Below are 12,752 nucleotides of genomic sequence, written 5' to 3'. Positions count from 1 at the left end.
TGTTCGCGATTTGATGCATATCGATAGAATCGCGAAATTAAGTACTCGCGTAAAATAAGGAATCTACAGTAATGCACATTGGCAAATCAAGTAAATCAAAACCAATTGTAGTCACTTGTGAGTGCGGCTTTTTTTTTAAGTGTTTTTCTTCGTATTGCTTGTTGTCTTAAATATTTAAATTCCGATGTTAATTTTAAGAGACATCAATATTGGTTTTGACACTAAATTTGTGTTTACATAGTTCTAAAGTTAAACAAAAAAACAGCGATTATTGACAACAGCCCATAACTATAAACCATGCACACTTTTGCGGCCAATTTGGTAAACTTTAAACCTTTTTCGGAAAAAAATGTAATTATTATCTTAATATTTTAAATAATATTCAAGTCAAAACTTCTATTAAAGGGATCACTGAATTACTCATAAACCACAATATGCTTTGAACTAGCGCTGACTTTATCTGTAACGTTTCAAAATATCGTTCCAAAGTAACGCTTTATTCAGATAACTTATGATTTAATAATTGAAGTGCACGATTTATTGGCGTTATATGAGAAGGTTGGCTTGCAGTTTTCGCAGTCTAATGATCGAAGTTTTAACAATTACTCGTCAATTTGTCAATCTGATGTGACAATATTACATAATCCCGATTGGATCTTGCTAGACTTTTACTCGTGTGCCCAACAAATTACACACATCAAAAGTTCTTTGCAGTTGATCTCCTTGATCCTAAATAGCTACTCGCCGTCAGTCTGCAAGCAAAGAGGCCAAAGCTACACAGATTAAAACGCATGCATTTAATAGATATATCAGTGACTCCCGCAATCCATGTTCGGGACAATATAAGCAATAATAGAGATCTTCTGCCTGTAGCTGTTAAAGCCTAGATAATTCTACTTCTCATCGACATGCAGGGAGGGGGTTGAGATGAAGGGTTAGGGTATATTTTAAGCTTACCCGTTCTGAGTCAGACGAATCGCCTCGTTTAGGAACGTGATGATATCCTCGTAGTTGACCATGTTCTGGACTTTGGGGACCACACACATGGCTGCTATCAGCCTCAGTGTGTCTTCACTTGGATCCGCCTGAGTACAGGTCAAAAGGTTAATGATAATGCATATTTCATGAAGAAACAAATTGGGCAAGGTGGCAATCGCTCTTATAGATTTTTCATTGAACCTTTTTATGACTACAACATTTAAAAGAAGTACTCAAAATCAACAAAGTTGTTGTTAACCGTCAGTACATAGCAAACACCCTAAAAAAGTTTTAATTTATGTTTTAATTGATATTGGTGAATATATTATCTACATAACCCTTGTCTCCAATCGTACATTCGAAAATTACAAAAGAAAAGAGACCATTACTGGATGGTTGCCAAATAGATTAAAAATACAATCAATATTTCTATGCCACAATCTCCAACAACTTACCCTTTCTTGCCTAAGAATGTCTTTGACGTTCTCGAACTGACACAATCCGTTCAGTTGTCTGTCGATCCTGGACAGGAGGTGGTACGCTCCCTTCAGCCTTTCAGTGGTCACTCCCCGCATTTCCTCTGCGGTGGTATCCAGAAGCCTCTGTCGCTGATCGCTCGTATACTTCACGGGATCGGACGGCAGGAAAGGTTCCGGGGGTAGCATTTGTAACATAGAGTCTTTGAATGACCGTTCCATTGTGGGGGCTCCTGTCTCGCTGTACGCTCTTCTATCACCGTTCTGGTACACGTCCGAGTAATTGTTATTGTTTTGATATGTAGGTTCGTACCGTTCACTGTGCGGTCGTCCTGTTTCGTACTGTTGCTTGTATTCGGTTACCGTGGATAGTTTGGGTTCAGGGTCCGCCCGTGGGATCCAGGCTTCTTTCTCGAAAACGGTGGATCTTTGGTTCTTGCCTCGGTTGGCCTCAATGGGAGGTAGATTGGGATAAGGGTTTAGAGATTTGGAGTCTGGTCTCGATCCTCGGTATGTCACTGGATTTGAATATGTGGGTTTTCCGTGCACTTCGGAAGAAAATTGGTCCTAAAAAATGGTCAAGATCTTTACACTAAACATCATTTAGTTTCTTCTGCAATGTTTCATTTTAAAGATTACAAAAGAAAGAAATAATAAGCTCCATATTGATGCATCAAAAATTAATTATAAAATAAATTAGCTAACACACACACACACTCGAAAAAGAAAATAAAAAGAATTTACTAATTCAAATAAATGAGTTGCATCAAATTGATGAATATTTAAAATAAAAATGCTTGATGGTTCAATAATACCATCTTTAATCATTCTTTTGTGTCTTCAAATTGATGAATATTCAAAACTAAAATATTTGATGTCATGCAATTACCATCTTTTAAATATTTTTTTTTTATGAATACGGTTTTTTATAACTACGTGCATATTTCTTGTGACGTTGTTGTGACGTTCTCATTATTTAATAGTTAATTTGTCTTTTGTTTGATGATCTGTTTTTAGCATATGTTAAAATAAACGAACATAGAAGCAACAAAAGAGCCGCAACACAACTTGCAAAACAAAACAAATCTAGGTCCAAGTCCGTGTTCTGAATACAGTTGAACTATTACAAAGATGAAACGTTGCCATGTTTATTAAGAAGTATCCATTGCAAATTTTCTTTGTGAAATAAATGGAAATGTTAAATAGATACAGAAAAAGTCTCTAGAGGTTCTTAATTAACGGAACGTGTGGATGTAATCAATGGAAAACAAAATGTTGGTGAATCTACGCATTTTAAGCGGTGAAAGTTGACTACAGCTGTACATGTACTTACCAATGTCACAATTTTTGGAAGCCCCGTGTAATTCTAAAACACATACAACCATGAGCAAGACCCATTCGCTCCCAAACATTTTTTTTTTTTTTGGCGTGCAATAAGGTGGTAGTGACAAATATAGCGGATACGTTTATATATGGGTATAAAAATTTGTTAGGGTCTTCTGTTACTTAGTAGAATTGATACTACAGTAGGTACTATGTGTGTTGCATTTGTCAATGAAATGGAATGAAAGTACATCTACTAGACGCTACTATCAATAGCGACCGCGATCTGGCGCCTATTAGTAAAAAGAAATTCACAAGATTTAACAACTACCTACAGAAAAAAACAAGGGAATAGCAAGGTTAGAATTGATTATTTTTTGCTAGGGGGTTAGTTTAATTTTTTTAAATGGCTACCTTTTTCAAACGCCGGCAGACAACTTTGTATTTTTAAGAATTTGAAAAAAGGTATGAAACACTGATGGAATCCCTTAATAAACATTCCAAAGAATAGTGCCAGTTGCCTTGAAACAAGCCATATACTTATACAAGACCAAACATATCAACAATAGTTTAATGCCACGGCTCATGTGATCTACATCTATAGGTAAACTGACAAGTTCAATTGACCACCTCAGACAGTGCCACTTTGTAACATTAATCTACTGTATGAAAAATGTTAATTCTGTGTAACATAAATAAAGATTTTGATTCTTTGTAACAAATATAAAGAGGTTCTTTCTTTGTAACTTCCATCTAGGGTATAAAAAAAGTTAAATCTACTGTATAAAAATGTTAATTCTGTGTAACAAAAGTTAAGATGTTATTCTTTGTAACTTTGATCTACAGTATAAAAGTTAAACCTACTTCATAAAAATGTTAATCCTTTGTAACAAATATAAAGATGTTTATTTTTCGTAATATTGATCTACTGTATAATTAGTGTTGAATTCTGTGTAACGAAAACAAAAAACCTATTCTTTGTAACTTTGACCTACCGTTTAAAAAATGTTAAATCCACTGTATAAAAATGCTGAACCCTTAAGTGACAACCAACCAACGACCCCTTAACCCCCACCCTGCCCCCAAATTTCCTACTTCTATCCCCTCGAATTTCCATCCAATATATATCATTAATTAACAGGATCCACACACAAAAGCAGCCATAAGTGCAGTAAGTATACATGGATATGCGTGTGCACGTTTACAATGACGTATAAACATGTGATTACGTATACAAATCCTACCTCATCGTTAGAGACGTCATGCTGGGAAGAAATGACGGGTGATGATGAATCAAGAGATGATGACAAACGACAAAAGGAGAAAGAAAAGAGACTTAGACCCTTTCTATTACAAACAATTATAATTTGCAGAAGCATATGCACGTGAATGCAAGTGTTAATCTTTAATAAATTAAACAAAAGGTCAGCGTTGATGAACGACAACAGTTTTACTCATGCATGTACATAAAATAGAGGAGCATGTAAAGATTTGAACTCAAGACATCAACAGTTGCCAGTCGGTGCAGACAAGATAGCAATGAAGACTGTATATTGGTAGTCTTGTTCAGTTGTCATAAACAGGAAAGGTGAAATCTACACAGATTTAGGGTTTTCTTTTCTATTTTTTTTTTTAGATTTCTCAATAAATCCTTTTATTTGTTTACCTGTTGAGCGCTGTAATATCCTTTGACTTTTTCGTTCAAAACTCTCGGATTCACCTGATTTGGTTTGATTGTTACTCCGTCTAGATTGTGAATTCGTGGTCCGGTGTACAAGGTGTCGTCTTGTGGTCTAAAACAATATTAATATATCCTTTAATGAAAAAACACAGAGAGAAAAGAATCAAATCAAAGAATCAAATATGGCGACTGTCAACAAAGAGTTCAGTTGCCAAGAAGTCGAAATATCGAATGAATGGTTACAGTAGGAATGCTAGTGTAATTAAGGTTTTAAGATTTTTAAATATATACGTTTAAAAGCTTTTTTTCCCTTTAGAGTTGGACTTGATATTCAGGTTAATAGCCTCTTAATCTGTAGGTTTTGGTCAAGCGAAGGCCATATTGTGTTAAGTGTTTTTCGAGCTTTTCATGCCTGGTTTTGTATGTTATTTCAATATTGAGCTCTACTAATCCAGTTCACGATAAACCAAAACTACAACCTGTAATAACTTCGACAATGCACTCTTGTGCATGTGTGTATGTTTAAAAAATATATTTTTAATTTAAGTTGAGCATGATAAATACCCCCCTAAACTTCTTCATAGTCTTTCATGATCATGTGAAGATTGAATGTGTACATGTCTGAGATTCTTGGGTGCAGAAGAACGAGGATAGGAATTAGGTGTGACTAGCGTAGGTTTATTAAAGATTGCTGATATAACATTGGGAAGGAGCACTTATGATGCATGCATAAGGAGAGACATGAAAGGGACGAGAAAGGGATATACGAGTATATTGAAGGTATAAGGAAAGGTTGTTTAAGACTTGTTTACCAAATGGTTGAAGAGGATAATCATATGTAGCGGAAAGAAAGGTGCACAATATGTATAGAAAACTGAGAAGAAGGGGGCACTTGAAAGGGTGCATATGTATAAAACAAAGAATAAGAAGGAGACGCACTTATACAGTGTAAAGGGATGAAAAAGGGAACATATTATTAGCCAATGTATGGAAATGGGGGGGGGGGGGATACATGTACAGCCAAGGGGTTAGAGTTTACTTATGCGTAGTCATGGTAAGGAGTACAAATGCATGTTAAGCATGTTAAGGTATGGAACAGGGTGTAAGAGAAAACACAGGTATAGGCTAATAGAAGGAATATATATATCATGTGCATGCATTGGTCGTGGAGGAAATTGGTACTGTATATACATAATGTATAATTGTATATAGGATTTATAGGGTTTGGATGAATAAAAGTATATCGAATGTCAGGGATTGGGAAGGGGCTGAAAAGAAGTCCAAATTCCGTTGGGCCTAACATAGTTCTCACCTGTGTGACTGTAGGCTCTCTATGACGTGGACGGGCTTACTACCTATGATTTTGTAGGATATATTGGGCGTGTCGTTGGTTCCAAAGGGCGCCGTCAGTGTGGTGATATTGTTGGAGTGCATAAAGTCGTACTCCTGGCGCTCGCTCTACGGGAGAAATAAAACATCAATGTTTATATTGAAGAGATATTTATCTCTGATGCTTATTCTGTAGAGGAAAGAAAAAGAAGTAATGTAAATACTGTAGAGATATCATTTATTTATCTATATAAGTCGTTTTTCTGCTGCTTTCATTGTAGAGAGAAAAAACCCACTAATGGTAAGCTATAGAGATATAGCTTATGTACTAGTATCTATGTAACTCGTATTCCTGATGCTTATTCTGTAAAACAAAACACCTTCGATGCAAATACCTAAGAGATTTTACTTTTCTATTTAAAGAAAAAGAAGTCATTCTTCGGACATTATGGTAGGGGTGTGGTCAAATCCAATAAAGCCCGTTGGGCTTTATGATAGACTAGATTACACACCAACCGAAATAATCATCTCATAATATTCAAAGAATGATTCTTATTACTTTTATTAAATAATTTCCATAAACTGTTTGATTTAATTTTTAATTATTGACACATTATTGTCTTTTTGTTTATATGCAAACCCCGCTTGGGCCCCAACAGTGCGTCATTGGCGTCACTGATGAAATGTATTGATCTATACGTTACAAAAATTTGATTCCAAGTGTTATAACAAAAAAAAGGCATTTGAAAATGTAAATATTTCTACATAAAGCACAAATATTGCAAAGACTCTCCAGTAAACATATACCTGCCTGCTAATAGTAAAAAGATAGGATATATAAAGCAGATATAAAGCAATATACTATATTCTTATAGTTCAGACATATTGCATTTACATAGACGCATAGAACTTCTCTCAAAATAGAAAGTGGACCCAAAAAAGCAGCAGAGTATACACACATCTGCACAAGTGAAATCATTTACACAACATCTACTTGTAAGTATAAAATTCGTCCCAGATAATTTGGCCGACAGAAATTGAACATTACAACGCATGAAAAAAATCTGTTTTAATTATTTTTTTCTTCAGAAAAAGCTGCTACGGGTGTAATGTTAATCTTTTATTAAAATCAATTCATTAGCAGCTTTGAAAAACATTTTGATGGTATATATTTGATATTGAAACCGGCATTTAAATCTGGTATGAAAAAACTTCCACGGGAAAATATAAGGGGGGAATTTTAAATATTAGTTTTTCTAACCTATAATCATGTCATCAACTTACAACTAATTTGACCGGGGTTAAATCGACATACAATAGATGATAGATCTAGAAAATAACTGAGATATCTTACGCTGGCTGAGTTAGCAAATTCTTCCTTCATTTCATTAAAATGAAAATGATACTGAGTGTGAAAGAGAGATAGATATAAAAAAAAAAAATCGTCAATCAATACTGACCCAATCTATCCTATAACAAAGATTAGAATGATTTCTCGTAATTTTACCGTTACACCTCCCATTTTCCTATTGTGTTGAGTTGTGTACTTCATATAGAGCTTGAACAAAAGTGAATGGTGATTTCCATTCAATATGAATCAAGCATTACATATAATGCTAATTCATTTTTAATGGTAGCCTCACCATAGCGACCCCGACTATTATGAACAAAAATAAATGCAGGCAATGTTGAATATGATGTTTGGTTTTCAATATGTCGTAAATTACTTTTTTCTGAGTGTTGTGCGAACAAGGTATTGCAAGTGGTGAAAAGTTTTCGAACTCGTCAGCCAGAAAACACTCGATATTGAATGCCATTGATCTATGGGTGCCTAAGCTCGAGAATATTCGTGTGTTGTTTTTTTTTTTTTTTTAGTTTTTTTTATACAATGTAAAAGTGGTTTAAATTTTGTCCTATGCTGATCTAATCGATAACACGTCGTTTTGAACACTTTAATAGATCAAATTTGTTCACATGTCTATCGCGATAGCAAAAAGCCCGCCGTTGATAATACGTGTTAAAAATAGTTATTAAATTCAAATTCAGAAAACTTTGGGAGATCGTACCCTATGTCGCCGTATAGACCTTGATTGCTTTCTATTTGCAGAAACCCGGGTCCTTGTTATATATGCCAAACCTGTAATAATGTATATCAATTTTTGTATCAAAGTCCTTCTAAATATAAAACATAATTGCTCGGTAGTTATTGATAGATCGTGAACATCTGAACTTTTCCCTATGGCAGGTTGATAATTGGGCTATTAGTACACCCATAATTCCTTGTTACTTGAAGACATACAAAGATAAGACCATTCCCTTTGCCTGTTTTTGAATGAATTTGTTTTTAGATTTCCCACCTGCACCCAAAATGATAAGACAAATAGATCAGTTTGAACACAACCCCTGACCCATATGTATTTGAAGGCGTTGCCATTGGCAGTTGATCGAAAATAAGTGCTGAATTGTCATATTGAGTACACATGTATATGGAATGATTGATGTAGAATAGACGACTTTCAAACATTTCAAAAAATATCTAATCCTTCATATTTCAACCACTTCATGGTCAAGTAAAACCAACACTGTCCGAAGCTGGTTAGTCCATTTATAAATCATCAATTTAAAGAATTTCGCACGTAATCACGAATAAGACATTCAATAAATCCTGTTAAAATGTTAAAAGGTATTAAATGTTGGTTTGTTTATAATTTGGTCAACATCAGATGAATACAAATTAGGAAGGTGAAGGTTTTCAGAGGTTCTTAAAATTTTTAACCTTTGAAATGAGAGGTGTTAGATTTTTCTTTAGATTTGTCCCTATTCTAATGACACATTTCTACCATTCAGATAAGTAGAAGTTGTTAGAAAAAGCCAAGAAAGAGAAACTTATTTTAGTCCACCAGCTAGGAATTATTTATCGAGAGGGGTTTTTCAGTTTATAAGAGTGTTTATTGTTGAAATTTTACATCATTGAATATTTTTTTAGTGTTGAACATGAACATTGAACATGAACATGAACATTGCTGTTCACAATAAAAAAAATATCAAGCTCTGTGGTCAAAAGTGTTTAACAAATGGTGAAAGTATTTGTATTTCTTGGTGAATGAATAAGACCTTTCAGAAACAACTTTGTCTGTCTGCCAAAGATATCTGGCACCTTTCAATCTGTTAATCTACAGTCATTAACCTTAATTTATAGGGTTTTTTTCTCTGCATAAGTGTAGAATGAATATCACTTTTGATGTATTTTACATAATTAATGATCAATTTCAGCCGCAAGGGCCGAAAAAAACGGCTAAAAACAGAACCATTATTTGGCCTGGTCGATAAAAGTTATCAGCATAGCAACGTTAAAGATGACTGTAAAGTTGGATTGATACGATAAGAGATATTGTTATTGTTAAAGTTTATATCCATATAAACTTTTAGCAGTTATATTGGTCAAACAATTGCCCGACATAGTGGTCGAACTAAGAGGAAGACTCCAAATATGTCCTTGTTGTGAAAACAGTGTTAAATCGTATTAATTTCAAGAACAATATTTGGACCCCAAAGAGCAAAGCAAACACGTTTAACAGGCTCTTGAAAGAAGAAGTATGCCAAACGGCGAAGAGCAATAAACGAATTGTAAACAGAGAGATTTTACCAGCATAGTAACCAGCGAACCACAGTCATTTTTATTTTACAAATAATATTATTCCATCGATCAGAATGAACTTATTTTCATTTAGATTTCTGTTTCGCTTTTAGACGTATATAACAGATCACCGGTTTTAAAAAATAACATGCCATGAAAACATACAAGTAAACAATTAGGAATGCATTAGGACTACACATAGTCAACAACTAAAGGCTTTTATGGAATGAAAGAGAACAATGGAGAGGGATCCGGTATCAGAAGGTACGCCATGAAATGCAAAGGCTTTGAACAATAGTTGCAGTATAAAGACAAAGAAGAAGAAGGATCCATAGTTCCATAGCCATTCAAACGATATAGTTAGCAGTCTGTTTTACTAACAGCTAAAAAAAACACACACGAAAAAAAATCCATTTCTCCCCCATTAAAACATAATGAATAAGTTGATTGGTTACTTTTTTCATGCAGTTATTACTACTAGTTTACAAACGACGAGTCGCATGCGGAATAGAACTCACCAACCGCGCCTTTTCATCTAGGATATAATTCTGTAACATATATACGCTTAAAAAATTGCAGCATATGAATCATATCAATAAATATATTGAAAATGTCATGAAAATGTATGAATTTTTTTAAACATGGACCATGAATTGGAGAAACCTGTCGCGCGGATCGATATCTCATTAGAAGTTAATAGAAACCAACCTTTTTCGTTTCATTTACTGACTTGGCGGGCGATAGAGCTTTTTCCCCGGGGGTGGGCCAAGTCGCAGTGGAACCGAACTTGGTTTGACTTTTTTGGCCCGCGTCCTCCGGCCAAACCCAAGCCATGGCGGCGAGATTCCAATCACTTACACAGCAAGAAACCCTCCTTTTTTCACAGAGCTTCTTCCTTGCCCAAAGACAGCCTCTAAGATTTAAATCCCTTTAAAAACAGTGCCAATAGCAACTACCTCAATGTGGGGATACACTGCTCTCTAATAGCATATTAGTACGGCGAGCAAATACAAATTGACAGCTCGATAAACAAGATCCCAGGTCGCTCAATTCCTTCTGAGGCCTTTGTCGGTTTGAAACGAAAGGAAGGCATCGACAGATATTTCAAAAACGACGTCTATATACTTTCTCAGATACTCCAGACCTATTCAATTCCATGGTGTTTAGATCGATGTTTTTTGGCAATTTGCTGGTATTGATCGGTAAATAGCCATACACATGCATCTTGAAGATGATCTGATTTCTTTGAATCGCAAAGAAATCGCCTTGAAAGACAGGGATTTGGAGCATAGGTTTGAAGAATAAGACAGGTACACTCAATAGAGAAAAGAGAAAGGTAGTTTAGGAAAGGCTTTTTGAAAATGCCATATGAACATTTGCCAAAACTAAAGGAAAGAATTTTCTGATGAATTTTAAAAACATTATAGCCTATTGTCTATTATCAATGACACTTTTAAATTTATTTCGGTTTCTAAGCATGCTGAATTTTTTAAAAATATGTGTATACCTTGATGAATATTTTCAAGGTTATGATTGCAATTTCTCATTTTTCAAATTGTGACATTGCCCGCTATTGTCCATGCATGACATTCCCAACCAACATTGTTTCAGTAAAATACTTCTGTAATTGATTAGTAAAAGACTCACTGGGTTTCTTTGTTCTGATATAATTTTTTATGCATAGATGTACTATTTAGACAGTTGAGAGAGAGAGAGAGAGAGAGAGAGAGAGAGAGAGGGGGGGGGGAGGGGGGCAGGCTGAGTTTGCTTTTCTTCTAAAATTATAAAATGATTATGATGGTTTAAAAAGGGACGGGTCCTGAAATAATCATAGGGAAACTCTTTTTATTGAAATCAAATCCCCATAATGTGTGTCCTTTTAAATCTATTTCACTTATATATTAGAAAAATTGCACTTTCATTGCGGCATCCACGATTTTCCATTGGCGTCATTATGAAGAAACCTCGACATTCAATGCAGTTTAAGCTATGGGGTTAAACCTATATAATACCATTTACCGACTGAATGAATTTGTAATGGTTGTGTTCACATTAGTAATAGTTTTCTGATAAAAGCCCATGTACAAACACCATAAAGTAAAACTCTCTATCTCTTTACATTAAATGCAAATTATTCGACGCTAAAAAGGAAGTTAATAGAATCCATTACAATTATAGAATTTTTGATTTCTATATATCGTAAACTTTTCAATGGCGTGCATTAAATCAGGAAAGAATTATTAAGATCAAGACATATCTTCATTATACAAAGTACACATTCAATTTGTTTCATAACATATGTTCCGCAGACATTTAAAAACACGGAGATTGAAGGCAGACAGTAGATCATACATGAAATACTAGTAGATGATTTAAAGGTACTCTAAGATCTAGATCAAAACCCGTGTCTTACGTAAATATCTTCAACACCACCCCATCCCCCATAACTGTTTTGCTTGATAGTTTATCTTTATTACAGAAACAGAAGGGAATGAGGTAACAAGATTGTTATCGTAGAATCGATTTTTTTCCCATAAAATTTAAAACCAAAAAATCCTTCAGAAATTATTGAATCTTTTTCTCTTTCCTTGACCGTCACATTCTAAAACGTCAGTATCTTAAATAAGAAAATCAAAGATCACGGAAATAACATAAAAGCAGGAACAAGTGCTTGATAGATTCTCCAAATGCCATAAAATGACATAATTTGCCCTGATAACGACATCAAAGTTCACCTTTTGACGAGATTTTTGCCGGAGACCAAGCTGTGCATATTTAAAGGGGGAACAGGCCTATGCAGGTTGAACCACTCGAGGCGAAATCCGATACAAACCCGTGTAAAGTATCACGGAACTTTTCCTTATTCCATGGCATGTGTCGTTTACAAAAACGCACGGATGATTATTTCATTTAATGACTCCGAAATCTGTTTTTGGCAAAATATGGAATGTGTCGTTCTTACATACTTGAATAAGATTGGTGTGTAGTAAAAGGAAAGCACTTAAGAAAAACCCAGTAATTAAGACATTTGAGATAAATTTCGGTGTCAGGGGGTGGTAGATAAAATATACCGGAATAAATGTAAACCACATTGGGGGGTACTAGTGTAGACACAATGATTGGCACAGAAAAAAAAACGAGGAATGGCTGTCCTTTTAATCAATGTAATACGATACCCTAAGATTGGCTTTAATTCAACTGAAGCAGTTGCTATATATTTCAACTAGGTGCAAGCAAAAGTTTTTGAATTGATCTAACTAATGCTTCCTGTTTCGAAGACGAATCTTTTTTTTATCCAACCATTATCGTATTTGTTCCTATTCTCGCC

At 34.7% G+C, this 12,752-nt stretch overlaps 1 protein-coding gene across 13 annotated transcripts in view; it reads right to left on the bottom strand.

Annotated features, from left to right (window-relative positions):
- Nucleotides 1–12,752, bottom strand: part of LOC128165592 (uncharacterized) — a 33,614-nt gene that overhangs the window by 5,924 nt on the left and 14,938 nt on the right. For 7 of the 13 annotated variants that reach the window (XM_052830271.1, XM_052830281.1, XM_052830277.1 and 4 more), the window contains 6 exons: nt 5,771–5,916; nt 4,444–4,570; nt 4,022–4,042; nt 2,788–2,820; nt 1,434–2,021; nt 958–1,085 (listed from right to left, as the gene is read on the bottom strand). In XM_052830271.1, the coding sequence (XP_052686231.1) occupies nt 958–1,085; nt 1,434–2,021; nt 2,788–2,820; nt 4,022–4,042; nt 4,444–4,570; nt 5,771–5,916 (1,043 nt within the window). Of the gene's footprint in view, nt 1–957; nt 1,086–1,433; nt 2,022–2,787; nt 2,821–4,021; nt 4,043–4,443; nt 4,571–5,770; nt 5,917–9,942; nt 9,973–10,132; nt 10,575–12,752 lie in introns of those variants that run through there. The other 6 variants (XM_052830278.1, XM_052830282.1, XM_052830280.1 and 3 more) reach the window with 6 other exon arrangements.

The sequence above is a fragment of the Crassostrea angulata genome, chromosome 10 (genome assembly GCF_025612915.1).
Source record: "Crassostrea angulata isolate pt1a10 chromosome 10, ASM2561291v2, whole genome shotgun sequence".
Classification (NCBI taxonomy): Eukaryota; Metazoa; Mollusca; class Bivalvia; order Ostreida; family Ostreidae; genus Magallana; species Magallana angulata.
The sequence above is the reverse complement of the archived record's forward strand: the minus strand, read 5'-3'. Positions and strand labels throughout refer to the sequence as shown.